The sequence below is a fragment of the Trachurus trachurus genome, assembly GCF_905171665.1.
Source record: "Trachurus trachurus genome assembly, chromosome: 14".
Taxonomy (NCBI): Eukaryota; Metazoa; Chordata; class Actinopteri; order Carangiformes; family Carangidae; genus Trachurus; species Trachurus trachurus.
Window position 1 is genome coordinate 16,847,815 of NC_139903.1, and position 16,771 is coordinate 16,864,585.

General features: G+C 41.1%; 1 protein-coding gene across 1 annotated transcript in view; it reads right to left on the minus strand.

Moving 5' to 3' along the window:
* The window catches only part of LOC310997495 (cell adhesion molecule 2-like), a 205,021-nt gene that overhangs the window by 48,173 nt on the left and 140,077 nt on the right, over nt 1-16,771 (minus strand). Inside the window, exon 2 of the mRNA XM_083987205.1 lies at nt 11,096-11,122. Within this exon, the coding sequence (XP_083843331.1) occupies nt 11,096-11,122 (27 nt within the window). The remainder of the gene's footprint in view (nt 1-11,095; nt 11,123-16,771) is intronic.

A 16,771-nucleotide genomic window follows, 5' to 3' on the forward strand; every position in this document is an offset into this window, starting at 1 on the left:
CAATTTCTGTGTGATTCATCCTGATGCCTCTGTATCTGCATCTCTATTAATATATCAATCAAACGCAATACTGCAATCATCATCAGCCACGTCTGTCTATTTGGGTTTTTTGTTGTGTTAATGTTTGCACAGGGAAGACAAATAAACCTGCCCCCGCCCAAACAGCTCTCTGCAGGGTTAGCAGCTGACGCAAACCCCATCACACAGACACCTGAGGTGAAGGACATGTTGAGAGGAGAGAAGATGAGGTGAAGGAGGGAAGGAGAGTCAGAGAGAGGCAAGTCAAGGAGCACGGGTCATTTCCAGTGTTGATTAAGGCCTCCCGAGGTTAATCATGCATGTGAGAGATAGAGAGGGAAGAGGAGGGAAACGGAGGAAAAATGGATCTGCGCTATGGGAGGCTAGGAATATGTTTTATTCATGAAAGTTTTGCATGAGGCATGATCTGCCAACGATTTACCATTCTCCCGCGCCTGCCCTTGCTCTCTTTATTACTTCCTCTCTTTAAATCACTTACTTTTTCTCATTTTTCTCACTCACACAGTTGGGCGACATATAGCCCAGTGTGATACATTTTATTTCTTTTGTACTGGCCACAAAGGAAAGGTAATGCTTTACCACTGTACCGAATGTTAGCACTGAGCATTTCTTTGAGCGAGGTTCTGCACCATATGACTCGGTGTATAATTTTGGTTTGGCGACATGGCTGTGTCGCTGCAAAATGCCGTTGACAAAGGAGACACTCTCGGGGATCCACTTGTTGTATTGTCAAGTCATTGCTCATCCCGGCAAATAAGAACCTGCTAGATTGTTCTGCAAATGATCTGCTTTTGAGAAACAAGGAAACATTAGATTTGAGTGATTTAATGGTTATACCAAAGTGCTGCACATGCCTCTAGGCAAAGCGGGAGCTTCCAGAATATGTTTTATTTATCCAGATTCTCCACTGAAGACAATGAAACAAGAACACAACACATTACAGCAGCATTTGATATGTTTTGAGCAATATTTCTGCACTGTTTCAGATGGGGTAAAACAGACAGAACGAGCGCTCTGGAGGAAAATCTGTTCTGCTGCTGTAAAGATTTTCTTCCAACAGTCAAAGCTCTATGCACTACAGGTGGCACACCTGAGACCCTGCATCCATCTGTTGCTGTAAGTTATGAAGACCTAACAAAAAAACAAAATAAAAACATCCTCGAAATACAAAAAACAGAAACATTAAAGTTTCTTTTTGCCCCTATTTCCTGTTTCTTGCCTCCTCTCATCTCCAGTGCTCCCACTGTCTAAACAAAGTAACAATAGTCTGGGGATCCCGACCCTTGCCTCAGCCTGCGTCAGTGTCTGGTGCTACACATCCAGTGGGACTTTAAGGGCCAAAGGAGCCACAATGATGGTTATATTAGAACAATGCAGTGATCTGTGCGCCTAATTGGCCGGTGGAGTAGGTTCTTCCTTTCCCCCCTCTGGCCACCCAGACCTGATTTAAATGTATCTCCTGGGGAAAGGAGGCAGCTGTTCTCTACTGATTTCCATGTCTAAATTTAGGTCCTTCCCTCACTCCAGCTCTACTCTTTCTCCTACTTTCAGTTTCTTGCTCGATCTTTTCCAGTTCACATCCATTCCACTCAACTCTCCTCTCTCTCTCTCTCTCTGTTCCTCTCTCTCTGTCACGTTTCCTCCTCTAGTTGATCCCTGAAGGGTGGCATTTTCACTTTTCTTTGTCTCTCATTTTCATATTCTCTCTGTCTCCCGATGCTCCCCGCTCTTTCAAATTTATCTTGATCCTACCTCCTTTCTTGTGCTCAGTTGTGCTCAATCTCTCATTGAGAGCAGGGTCAGTTTAATTGCCCTCCACTTTGACTGACATGCCAGGGGTAAGCCAGGTCAACAACGTCCTCGTCTGTATGGCATTACGAAATAATGACTTAATGAAATTAGCTTTGCTTTATTTGGCTTGAATTGGATAATGTATGTCACCATAAATGGCATATGCTATAGAGTAATTCAAGACAACTATTGTGGTGCAGGTTGCAGCTGCCTCTTAACAAATAGCAAATCATTATTTCCTCTGGAGACACCAAACCAGATCACATTTTCACGCTTTAACCCTCCACACAGCTGCCCCCCTCCCCCAGATGAGCTGAATCTTAAGTTTTAATGGGACCACTCAGTTCCCTCCCTCCTGCTGTACAAGCGCTGGCTGCTAATCAAGGCTGGCCGCACATTTGGACTTGTGCCTCCTCGCTGCACAAAGCACTGCATCCAATTGTTTCTCAACACACTAAACTGATGCTTTTCCCAAAAAGCGAATGCCCATGCAGCCAGTGGAGATATTCACAGGACGTAAAGTCACATCCGGACACACGGTACATGTTGCCAGAGCAAACTACTGGACAAATAATGCTGATAAGAGGATCCTGAATGCTTCCTGTCTGCTCTCTGACATGACCTTTCAAGCAAGAGCAGCTGAGTCTACTAACCTTTCTTATTTAGGCATTCAAGAAGAAGAGCAAAAAGAGAGATGCAGGGAGACAGACGGACAGCCTGGAGCTACTGACCTTTATACCGGGAGTGGAGCGCCACTGATTTATGATGTATGGCTGGGAATACAGGATTACAAAATGGATAGGGGGCAGTCGGCAGTTTTGATTAGCCGAGTCACCTTATAAGCTGGCCGAACATCAAAATCAATCAATCAATCAATCAATCAATCAATCAATCAATGTATCTATGTATCTATGCATGTATCTATGTATGTATGTATCTATGTATGTATGTACTGTATGTATGTATGTATGTATGTAGCCTATGTATGTATGTATGTATGTATGTATGTATGTATGTATGTATGTATGTATGTATGTATGTATGTATGTATGTATGTATGTATGTATGTATGTATGTATGTATGTATGTATCTATCTATCTATCTATCTATCTACAGTATCTATCTATCTATCTATCTATCTATCTATCTATCTATCTATCTATCTATCTATCTATCTATCTATCTATCTATCTATCTATCTATCTATCTATGACATGTGACACTATTGTCTTGGCCAGTTAGTGTCCATAAGGTTACACAGGTGGCCACACAGCTGGGTACTCGAGCTTCTCAGGCGGAGTGATTCTCAGGGTGGTCTAGTGATTGGAGAGACTGTACAAGGTCAAGAGTTTGATCGTCTCAAGAGCCGCTATGAATTCATCAAGCAGCCATGTATCCTGTCACGCCGTCCTTCAGCGACAAAATATATCCCTGACCTCCTTTACAGCAAACTGTTGAAAATACAAATATACTGTAACTTCCAGCAGGCAGGGGGATTTTCTCTCTTTTTCTGGGCAAGAACCAATTTTATCTGATAATATGGAAGACAAAATGTTGTTAGTAACTTCCTGGAACAAAAGCTAACGCATCAGACAAGTGCATCATCACTCCCCTGCCCTCCCTCTGGGACTCGTCTTCCCACTGTGACAATTTTCACACAAGCTCCTTCCTTTTTCTCAGGAACATGTCACAAACACAGTCATGTTTCTTCTCTCTTTCCCTATGACCTTTTTCACACGTTCTACCGACATGCGTCCTGAATCCACGTTGCATCTCAAATGTGATTTATCAACATTTCATAACGCTATTACACCTGGCGTGAAAAATGAGCCTCCGGTATTCACATTGAAATTAAATTGCATGTTCCTGTGAAAAATAGTAATCGGCGGTGTGACAAAACTATATATCTGTCTCTTTAAACGAGAAAGCGCTGGGGGAGTTACAGCCTTGTATGTAATTTATCTTTTAAACCTCTTAAAAGCAGATAAGAAAGTGAAGTCTGGCTTGACACATGGCAACAGCAATACCCAGATATTTGCAGCTGTCATAGATCCGTTAGTCACCTGTAAGTCTGAAAATGTTGTAGTGATGGACAAAGATGGAGCTACAGTAAATGCTCTGTTGCCTTCATGCAGCCACAAAAGCTTCCCAATGAATTTGCTTATTAAAAACTAAATGGAGATACTATCTGGATATCAGACTGTAATGTAGATTTTATTTTTTCTTAAAAAAAAGGAACTGTTGTCTTCTTTTGTATGCATCATTTTCTGCAGTGTTTCTAAGGTTTCTCATCAGTGCATGCTCATCAAGTGAAGAAGCAGCTCAGTCCTGTGAGATTAGTGTTGCTGCTGGTGGCACTGCAACTGTTCACAATATGAGGGAGGAGGATCACAGATAGGCTTGATCTGATCCACTTGTTTATTCAAGCAGCATGATGCCGAATCAAAAACCAACATTTTGGCTTTTGCCCTCATCAGGAGCCACGAGGAGAAATCGACTTCACAAACATCACGCGGGGCTTCCTATAGGGTAACTACAACATTCAGTAATCAAGTCACTCTCCGTCTGTCATGCATTGTTATTCTCTTGTGCTTTTCTCATTACTGTCAAGTCAAGGCAATTTATTTATAGAGCACATTTGTAAACAACAAAAGCTGACGAAAGTGCTTTGCAGAGAGATGACGTTACGGGATCATTTGATTGATGATTACAATCAAATGAAAACAAAAAGATATGTGAGAGGAAGACCAAAGAGAATTAACAAAAGCATCTGGATCATCTAGATAAAATTCAGATGATTCAGCAGCTCTACAGTAGAGAACAAGTAAAAACAAACAAATAAAAAAACTGAATGTAAACAGTCATGTGCTAATGAAAAAGGTTATGGGTCTTTATGGGGTTAAAATACATCGGAGGAGGGGCAAACCATTCCACAGTTTAGGACCAACAACAGTAATACCTTAGCACTGCTGGATTTTAACTGGTCCATAGATGTAACCTGGTGCCAGTTCACAGGGTGCTTTCAAAACAAATACAATAATCTAAATATCGGGTGACCAGCAGGCCGCTACGAGGCAGATACGGTCTCTCTGCTTGGTACCAGTGTTAAGTCTCACTGCTGCATTTTGAACCAGCTGTGGGTGAGATAAGGGCTAATTCCTCCCATGGGAGAATGGCAATAATTCAGAGGGGAAGAAATAAAGACATGAACTGTCTAAAAATTGTCAACACACAACAATGACTTTTGTTTCGCAAGAAATCTATGATTTGTTTGTTACATACTAGAATAAAAGTTGACAAAAAGTTTTCATCTTCCTCTTCATGGAAGTTAACATTTGATGACAGAGGGCCAAGTGAGGCTGAGGAGTACAACTTCACTTTTGCTCTGGTTCAGCTGAGGGCAGCCCAGAACAGCTGGGTGTTGTCTGTGTAAAAATGCTAGGATTCTAAAAATAAAGGAATGACATAAAAGGGATATAAAAGAAGGTCTAATTTGGAGCTTTGTGGTGCTCCACAGGAGATGGATGCAGAGGAAGAGGGCACATTATCTATTCTAACAGAGCCTGATCGGTCTTCAAGGCAGGAGGCCAACTACTGTGTCGAAGGCAGTGGAGAGATCTAAAATAATTAAAATCGTGTGATTTCCTGTGATTTTCCAACTATTCAGTTGTCACCCTCAGGAGAGCAGACTGTGCCCAATGGTGCGTCCTGAAACCGGACGAGAATTTTGTCCAGGATGCTGAAATTGCTTGAGAAGGAGATGAGCTGAGAGAAAATGATTTTCTCAAGAATCTTGGATAAAAACCAGATATTTGAAACCAGCAGGTTACTGCTGGAAACAGATGGATCTAGGTTAGCCTTTTGTGATCACAGGGTGCATGACAGCATTTTAAAGAAAGATAGGACACAGTACTTGACTGGGGGGCTATTAATTACTGATATAATACTCAACAGCCCATCAGCGTGCAGCTATTTCTTAAGCAGATAGGAGGGAGTGATCTCTGAGGGATTTTTACTAGATTTTGTCTGCAGATACAGCTGAAGGGCATGCGTTTAACTCTTAAAAAAGAGAGATCAGAAAGAATCTTGGGTAATAAGCAAAGGTATGAGGTGTCTTCAGCACAGTTTGTGACATCAGGGTTGAGCCCTGATCAAACTGTGTTGTCTGGTAACCTCGGACAAGGCATCTTCCATCCAGGGAACAAGGTAGTTTAGTCAAATCAACATATAAGCAACTAATTGCTACCCAATCAAGGTATACAATGAAAAAATGCACAGTGTAATTTATTCCATTCACAGACATCATCCTTGCAGAACTGGCAATAATGCGTAATGGAACTTTTTAAGTTTACTAATCTTTAATAAACTGAACTCTCGGAGTCAGAAATATTTATATGAATCACATTATTACTATGCAAATGGTCATAAACTCTGTTATGCTTTGTGAGTCAGTTCTGGTTCTTATAACAGAAGTAATGAAATGTTCTATTTGTCTGCTTTGTTCCATTTGAGCTTGTGAGTGAACTGTATGTTAATTTCCACGCTTGTGTGTGCGTGAGTGCCTGCATGTGCGTGCATGCGTGTGTGTATGCAGGCACACTTCCAATCTAAACTCGCTCTTCTGACAGTGATAAGATTCCTGCTGTGAGCAAATTGAATGCAACCCCAGCAGAGGGTGGAGATACCTTTGTATTCAGTGCTCGTGTACAACCACCTCAGGACAGTCATTTCTGATCTGGAGATATGAAATTAATTAACCGGCACCAGAGAAGCTGTCTATGGCAGTGCTGTTGTCATTTACATACAGTAATTAGACTGGGCAGCTGTTGGTGCTGCCATCACAAATTTGACGTCCAACGCAACCCCAGGAGTCAGATCAACAAAATATCACCTACTTTCTCTGCAGTGCTATGAGGAGTTGTTTAAGTGTGGTGTGGAGTGACCAACGAAGGACAGTTTGGTAGGAACCACAAGCTGTCAGGGGGGACAGTGAAGTCTTTCTGGCATGTTTTTGAGATTGGGGAAGATGTTTCCAGTAGCATGTGGGGTGTGAAAGGTGTTAAGAGGTGTTGTTAAAGGTACTGACAAAATATCAAGAAAATAATTTCTCCTTTCGTACTGTAGCACCTTCTTGGGTGTACAAAGCTCTACAGGAAAAAGACTTTCTCACTCGCTTTCTTTCTTTCTTTTTTTATTGCTGAGGAAAAACTGCCATAGTTGAACTTCTGCTCAATGTTTCTTTTCAAAAACCAATTCTATATATCATCGCTTATATAAACCCACACACTAATTTCAAATTGGTGACCAGACATGCTCCCAGACACCATTATCATTTGTGCAGTATTCCTGCCCTTGATTCAGCCACATCAATTTAAAGGGCAGAGATATAAACCTCTGCCCATTCTCTGTGTGTAAGCTGTCTGAGTTCACGCTCGCCCGGTCCAAAATGACCACGGATCTCACTATCCTTTCTGAGCCAAGGGCAGACATCTCATGGTTTTATGACAGAGGTAAACCTGGCCTTCATAAATACTTCATGCACTGTTTTCTTCCAGCTGGCAAAAGCAAGCAGAAGAAGCTGAGAGCAAAGTTGAGTTAGGTAAGGACAGAAGAACACATTTTGACAGATAAGTGAAAGCAAGAGGGAAGAGGGAGTGGAGTAAACAACTAAGGAAAGTGCATAAACAATATAACTATGTCTCAGACACATTCCATCTCACCAAAGAGGTCTTGTTTCTCACATAGTTGCAGATGTTGAGGAGATATGTGAGAAGCAGCCCTGATTTATGCATAAAAAGTAAGCATCTGTGTATGTGTGTGTGTGTGTGTGTGTGTTTACTTCTTTGTACATAATTACTTGTGCATCTGCTTTGTGCAAGTGCAGATTGTGTGTGTGTTTGCGTATGCGTTGTGTGTTTTACCAAGTAGAAGTGCAATGTGCACTGTATTATTTTCAGTTCATCCTCAGAAATAGCAAAAAAATCTGGTTGCTTCCCTTTAAATGTGAAGACAAGCCAATTGCAAAGCATTATTAGCAGTCATTCCCGCACTTGCTGGCTTAGCAAGTTATGTAAAGTAAATGTCATAAAATCTTAAGAGCAGGGAGATCAGATTTATTGTGGCAACTGAAATTCTCAAAGTTTGTCAAAATGATGAGGAGAAGTGTGCGTGACTGTTTCCTCTTTTCATCACAGAAATCTATTCATTTCTTCTGCTTTCATACGGGGTGAAAGAGGGATGATCTCAGGCAAGGGTGGCATTCACAAGGGAAATCAGACTAATCAGTGCTGCCACCAAAAACTCCCAAATTCCCAGAATCAACATGACATAGTGTGATTTTCTAATGTGTGGTGATGTGTTGACAGATACTGTTCATTTAGGAGTCATCTGGGGAAATGCTTCTTGCCCCCAGGGGGATCTGCAAGATTCAATGAGCAGAAAGTGCTAGTTTAAAAAAAAAAACGGCTTTTATCATTTGGCTCGTGTGTCAGACTTACTGTGCCGCGATGCTCTTTTACCACAGCTTCCAGTCAGGGCCCACAGTGGCAGGTTTGACACTGAAGATCTCGTCACAAAGCTAAGCTCAGACTGGTCTAACCCACAGAGCACATCTGAGTACAAAACTTGTGGAACAAAAAGTCGTGGACTGTATATTTTCAAATGGCATCCCTTTATTCTTGCTTTTTTCCCACTCTACCAGTTCCAGAGAGAGACTATGGTTAAAAATAGATGAATACAGTAGACAGTAGGCTAATCTCTTGAAGCAGAGCTGTGAAAGATATGAGGTAAAGATACTGCATGAGGTGAAAGTGCATGTCAATGTTCTGCAAACTACAAGAGGTTGGCCATTGTTTCTTGGTGTGACACACAGCTCACTGAGACATTTGAGGTGAACCATGACACGCATTTCTATATTATATTTTTCCTCACACCATCTCTGACTCATATTGCAGTCAAAGACAGACATAATAAACCTTTTTTTTTTTTTTTTTAGATTTAGAGTCTCTAACGCTTTTGATGATATCACAGTCTCCAGTGTACAATGCGAACAACATTATCATGAATTCTCTTGTAAGAATACCAGTGAAGTGACTGAGTTATAACTGTACATTCAAGAGTAGGCTGCACTCGGGAAGACTGGTACTGCCAGAATGTAAACAAATAATAAACAGCTAAATAAAGCCTTCACAGAAGCAATGCCAACATTATACAGTACTTCCTGTTTACATCCCATAAAGGGTTTCCCCATTCTGGTTTGATGCAGATGACATGGTTAATATAAATGATCACAACACTATGGGAAGATCTTTCCTATCTCTTCCTATACGATGTGAACATGATTTTGCTTCTATGCAAAGTCCCACAGTCTCTTAACAGGGTGTGAGAGCCCCTTATTCAAAGTGCTATTTGCAATAGGCTATACTGTACAAGTAGTATACAATATACCAGGTACTTCAGCCACAGCACATACATAGTGCAACACAACACTCAAATCTAATTGATTAATAACTAAAGAGGATTAAATTTGATAGTGATTTCGAAGACATAGGTTACAGTAAAGGTAGGCTAGCTACAATCTGTGTTCAGCACACACACACACACACACACACGCACGCACACCCCCACCCACCCACACACACACTGTGCATCTGTGTGTTGTGTTTTAACGAGGTCCTTCTTCATGCTCATTTGCATCCCCGACAGTGACGCCATTACATTGTCACATTTTCTAAAAATACCCTTGATTTAATAATAACCTGATTTAATAGGAAGGGGGGAGGAGGAGGGAAATGGAGGCAGTATTGTGAGGAGAGGACAGGGCTTTGACATGAGCAACATACCAAATCTATCACCCTACAACAGGCAGCCTATGGAAATGACAAACCTTGCTTCAAGCTGTTGAAAATGCAGTATGTTCGCTTTGCTGTTGTGTGTTTGTACAAAAGAAACTGTTTTATCACAACAGACCATTGCTACCCACTAATCCCCATGGTAAATGTCACTATTTTTAAATAAGGTCCGCTGAAAAAGATGCACCACATGGAGAAGTACTGGAGTGAGAGAGAGAGAGAGAGAGAGAAAGAGAGCTCATAAGCAACAAACAATGAAAGAACGCGGGATGTCTTTTGACTCTCCTGCATGAGCATGTGCTGAAAGGTTTTCTGAACAGAATTAACTGGAAATAGCTTTTCTTTTTTTTCCTAGATGGGCTTGATTTGCATTTACATTTCAGCATGTATTGTTATTGTACAATTGTATTCAAGAAATACTGTGACATACAGTAATTACAATCAGCCAAATATTCCTTAATGCAATTTGATTTGCACATATGGCTTGTTTCTTTTGTGTGCCCCCCCTTGAGCTGCCGCTTATACTCTCATTTCCCTTATTATCACATCACTGCTCAGGAAGTGACTGTATTTGAGACCTGTGCCTCTGGAATCATTATCCAAAGATGGTAACTAAACAGAAGGAGATTATAGCCGTTGACTAAATTCTTAGTTTTGAGAGGCATATTTACTGAAGCACACAGCTGAATATAATCAGGTTATCTCCTCTCAAATAAACACTCTGCCTCTCCTCTCTGACACTCTCTGATCCATAATCCATCCTCCAGTTACACACTGCCATCTTGCCGACACAGAGAGTGATGGAGAAGATTGTGATCACTGTAATTCACTGCCATCTTTCCAGTGTCTGCCAATGGGAAAGGGCAATATAACGCAATTAAATACCCGCTTATTAATCTCATGACCTTGGACTGTTCTCTTCAGTGTTTATGAGTTTTAATAATTCAATAGCAAATAGAAAAAAAAAGAAAAAACAACCACAGATATTGACACTCAGATGAGCTTCATGGTTTGGTATTGCTACCATTTCAAAAGCAGAAAAAGCTTTCTAATCCCATGCAGAGCCATGTTTACGACCGTAATGACAAATAAACAGTGCGTAGTGCAGTGCAGTGTTTCTAAAAAAAAAATGCAATAAAATGCTATTTAAGCAAAGCAGCAGGTTTGAAAGCTAAATGAAATTCGGACTGTATGACAAAACCTTAAGGAAAAAAATGAAATAAAATTCCTGACCTTTTACAACAGTGTAACAATTTGGGAGAAATGCAAACAGCAACAGAAAAAGGGCATACTGTAGAAGCAAATAAAGCAAAGCAGCAGCCAAATCTGTTTGTTTGTTTTTTTGTCTCTCTCATACTATAGTAGATGTTGTAAGGCTGAGGCAAAGCAGGAGACAAACGCAGCCACAACTCACCTCGAACTTTGCCTTTTGAAGCCACCACTGGAATCCCCAAAGTAGACAGGAGGGGTTGGATGGACAGCAAGAGAGGCAGAAGCCAGAAAAAACAGAGAGAAGAGAGGACAAAGACAGAAGACAGAGTAGCTCATTAGATAAGCGTAGAGAGAACAGTGTGCCTGTGTGTGCTGTACGTATGGAGGAGCAGTATAGTCTTTATCTTGAATGTCAATCACGGGGGTGCTCAAACACCTCGATCGTTCAACCCTGAAAGAGATTGTCCCGATTTGGCTCATCAGCAAATTGAGACCTCACAGCGTTGCACCTTTTAATTAGTCACGTCACATCATCTGGATCAGGCAAGGAAGCTCGTTTCTTTCTAATGAGCTTGCAAGACCCATAAGGATATGGACATACTGTAGATATCATGTGCTTGATTAGCGAATGCTGTGCTTCATTTGATTTCCTGTTGGAAATGACAAGACTACAGTAGTTGGTGCCTATACCGAGCCCGTTTTATGTGGGCGTACAGGAAGTGATGATTTGTGCGTGTGTGTGTGTGTGCTCAGGAGAGACTACAGTCATGCATGCAAACACTGGCACACTATCATATTAGGCTGTGAATGACAGCACTGTAATCAGCAAGGAGACGTACAGACAGGAGTGTCGTCTAGCAGAGAATATGCTCTGATATGGGCGGTTTCAGTTAGCAGCTTGCTGAAAACCATATAGGCCAAAAATATATATAGATATTTATATGCATATATTTATATGTAGCCATGTAAGAAAACCAAGGGAGAACCACAACACAGAGGCCCTGACCAACAACAGCCGAGCCGAGTAAAAAACAAAACAAAACAAAAAAACACAGATGTCTATTAGTGTGTGCGTGTGTCTGTGTATTTGCGTGTGTATCCCGAGGGAATGACTCTCATGCTTCACACACACTGCTTTGCCAAATTGATGGATCTATTGGAATGCCTCTAGTGAGCCTGAAATGAGAGAAGAAGAACAAAGAGAATCTAACTGCAGGTGCAGAAGAAAAAAAGAAAAAGTTTTTGTTTTCAATTCGAGATTATCAATCACTCCCCACTGCTGTAGCCTACACAAGCTGTAAATGGATTTCAAGTCATTGTCAGGTTAAGCTATCCTGAAAACATGACAAGGTAGAAGCCAGCTACCAAACGGTGTGTCCACTGCTTCTGCTCTTGCATACTGTACAGACTAGAGTGTGTTTATATTTGAGTGCCATTAAAACCTGATTTGCAATTTGCAGTGGCTGATGGAGATGATTATGTGACAAGGTGCAAGAAAGAAAGAAAGAAAGAAAGAAAGAAAGAAAGAAAGAAAGAAAGAAAGAAAGTGATAATTTCTTGTGATTTGTATAGTCAAGGGAAAAAAAGCAAATATGATCATGAGAGACAGACGATGCACCAAATTCCTCCCTAACATGCGCACAAATGTGCACATACAGGCAGCCGGTGGAAATTTCACACCTTGCTGCTGTGTCACTGGTTATGAGGGAGAGCGACCGGCAGAAAGAAAAAAAGAAAGAAAAAAAAACAGGGCACCGAGTGTCACATCTCTGCCAACACTGCTTTCTACACAAGACTGATGGCTTTGTGAAATATTCCCTAAGCAAAGTCTGACCCTGCTCTATTCCTGCCTTTCATCCCCGCTGTCAAGGTATGAGTTTCCTGTCACAACTGTGACTCTGTGATCTCTCTCAGTCAAAACCCATGGACAAAAAAAAAAGGGAAGAAGAAAAACAGATCCTGGACACGAAAAGATGAAAAAACATGTATGTTTTTACAACCATATAGGGAGAGATGGGAGCGAGAGGGAGAAGTAATAACTCTCATCACCCAGTGGCCACCTCTAACAACACTCCCGATTTGTCAGAATACACTAAAATTATAAACTGTTTATTGAAAACCTGTTCTGTTGCTGTTGGCCATATGAGTAAGTTGAAGTATGAAAGAAGAAATTGATTACTCTGTGCTGGAAATTGTGTGCCTCCTAGTGGTCAAACACCACTTCATGCAGCTTTAACTTCATTTCATGGCATCTTGAGTGTGCATATAGAAATGGTTATGGAGTTCTTTGACTTGAAGAACAACCTGCTGTGATGTGAAGGTGGAAGCCCACTGGCTTTTACAGGAGATCATGCAGAGTCCACTGAATGAAGTGTGTCCTGTATGTTCAAAATAAAGGAGTAATCATCAACTTTTTTTCATGTATCTATTGAAAACTTGAAACTATTGGTTTGAGTCTTGTGTAAACACATTAAGTTTCAGAAGGAGAATGAAAAGTGAGGGAGGGAGTGAGTGAGTGAGTGTACAGTGGTTGAGGAGAAAAGCTCTGAGTTGTGAGCAGGTTGTTCTCCTTCTCTGTAGCCAACAGCGGGGAGCCGTCATAAATAAACTGTGATAGTTCATACACACCCTGCCTACTGTGACACACACTCCCTCTGGGGGTATACGTCTCCAGAGATGATGCACGTCGGATTGCGACATCCTTCCTGTTTTCCTCTTCGTTTGCCTCTCTGTTCTTTTTCCTTTTCAACTTCATTCAGGAGTTAGTCTCACCTGCCTTTTCCTATTCACGTTCCCTCCGTCTTAACCCTTTCCATCTCTTTCTCTGTGCCCCTCCTCCTTCGGGCTAGTCTCTTTCACAGTGGTAGATATATTCAGCTATGACATGCAGTGAAAAGCCTATGGAGATCGATGTGTGCAGCGTGGCGCTCTGAGCTGTCATACGGTATGATGGAGAGTTTAGCTTATCTTTCGTACAGCAGCAGCTGTTTTGCCGTATGTTAGATGTACTCCGGGCCTTTGGAATCACACCAATATTCCACCGGTGAGCAGATTGCTGTAAAACCTTAACACACTCTTTGTCACCTTATGACTTGGCTGTACATGGAGCCATCAATCCACACATACACACACGGGCATTAAAACCTTCTGCGTAAATGTGACACGCATTTGTGACTATTTCGATTTCAAGACAATCGACGGCGTGAAAATAGCTCTGAATGAACACAAGCAAATGTATTTAAATCTTATTTGATTTAGCAGCAAATGTATTTAAATCTTATTTGATTTAGCGCAGCTTTTGCTAAGGGCTGCAATTCATCTCAGGGTAATAAAGGAGATAGTAAACAGTGTTAATAGATGGAATCAAGCTTACTTAACTCAGCTTATTGCCACCATACTGCCTGCTTTATTAGATCTGTCTACCACGTCCTTGTTTTCTCACATTACAGGGAGGCACACATCTGTTGGTTTTGTCATTTAATCTACCATATTTGATTCCACTTCCTTAACACAATTATACATACACTCCCTGTCCGTGGTAGAATCATCTACTCATAATGCGTTGACAACCACAAAGCACGCATGCATGAGCCCGTGTACACACTTGCACACACTTTGTAACATTTGTTTCATCCTCCGTACACATGGTCGAGAGCTGTTTATGGTTTGCACAGGAAAAGCCTTTCAGATTTTTCTGTCATGCTGAAAATAACCAAATCTGGTGAGTCATCATCACCAGACAAGGCGTGAATGGCACCAGAATGGCAATCTGGCCCATCCCAGGCTGCATAGTGATGGACTAATGATATACACTATATATTCACAGTAGTAAAAAGGAAAAGAAAGAGTTAAAATACCATTGACAAGATGCTATAATTGTACGGGAGCAGCCTGTTGTTAATTAAATGTTATCCAATAGGGATATAGGAATTTTGAGCAGATTGCTTTACTCTGATGGAGGTCAAGAACTGAGAATATGAAAAAAGAATGTTCAACTTGATCTTGCACAATCGTGATATTTGCCTCTTTCTAACACCTGCTGTGATGAGGTGACTGTGCAGACATGGACTGGAGGCGATATGCAAAGATCATGCCTCAAGGGACCGGCAGTTTACTGCTGATTGCTGATGGCCTACAGCCAAACACACAGGCAACACAAAGGGGCACGTGATGGATCACCACCACTTTGGTGACTGTTTATATGTTGGTGTAGATCAAGTAAAGCAAAGCTGACCCAGCGAAATGGAAACTTATTTGCAAGCGCGTTCACCGCAGGGTAGGTGGTGCAGCACAATGTTAATGTCCAGTAATAAACTTATGCTTTAATTTTAGAGACCACCAACTAGTGTTAATGATTTTCTTGCTCCATTCGGGTAATGTGCGTAATGACTTTCTAATATCTCAATGTTTCTGAGGTAGAAGTGATGGAAAATGTCCAGTCGGTGATAAATCATGTCCAGCTGAAAACAATAGAAAAGACATTATCACACACTGACTTAAGTCCATTAATCAGCTGAACCACCTAGAGATTTGAATGCACTGATGTAGCCTTAAGTTCATTGATGTCATTCTTATTTTCACATTTATTAACCAACCGTGAGTATATATTTGGAGTCGGGATTCAAATGTTGGCCACAGATTTGCATCATCTGTGATTAAGATTTGGTTTGGACATCTGCCTCACAATCAGAAGCCGGTTTAGTCTGTGGCATGTTACGACAGATGTTCTTATTAAGTCAACCAATACAAACATACAGCAAGTTTTTGGCATGGAAATTAAAACACCTGGAACTTATAGATTAATTAGATATGTAATAAAAGACATCTGTGCTCCACTTAATTCTTGCATTAATCTTGGCTCTGGTTCCCTATTGAGAAACACAGTTTTTACAGGGTCGTTGTGTCTTTTAAAACAGTACGTGTATGAGTATAAGGGATCGGTGACAGTGGCCTGGTGGTTTTTTAATGTCAAGACATTTTAGTTTACAGCTCCTGTGTCACTTGACTTCACAGCTGTTCTATACATAAGAAAGGTCACAGCAGCTACAAAAAAACATGACGTGTACAGTACACAGCCTTGACTACGCTTCAACTCGGACATAACATATAACAAAACCTGTAATTCTACCAAAAAAAAAAAAAAGTACTGTATTATGAACCCTCACAGGTTTTATTCACACAATGCACACCCACGCTGTCACACCAAGCTGTCCCACGCACGCAGCAGGCTTCATCAGAGACGAGTGACACTGGGCGGATATGTACAGCACAGCAATCCTGTCCTGATCTTCTCCCCGTGGTTACAGCAGTTTCATATATCTTGTTAATTAACTGGGACACTGCTAGACAAATAGTAAGCTTGCAGCTATCAGGTTTTATCTGGACCACGCACAGTTCTGAGATATTAAACATCAAAGATTTGACATCCAACATAGCAAAGTTTTCTTAAATATTTAACACCATAAAAGTGCAGCTGTCAAACCGGAGGCTTTGAAGCACAACTTAAACGGCAAGTTGTATTTTGTACCCTATGTCAGTAATAACTGTGGTGCCAGTCAATAATGAGTAATCATTATTACTGTGACTATGAAATGACTCGCTCTATGATTTTCTCCTCATCTCTTCTTTCACACTGACATGAGATTTTACACTGACTGCACTTGCAGAGGACTGCAGATGCCTTTCATAAGACATAAGTATACAGTAGATGGCAACAAAGACTTTGTGCATCAACCTCATTTGTACTGTGACTTATTTATAACCATCATTTGCAGCCAGTCACCTAATTGCCCTCTTTGCATGGGAACTGTTTGCAGAGCAATTTTTTCAATCATCATGACAGAAAAAAACATTTTATTTTTATGATTGCATTCTCAGT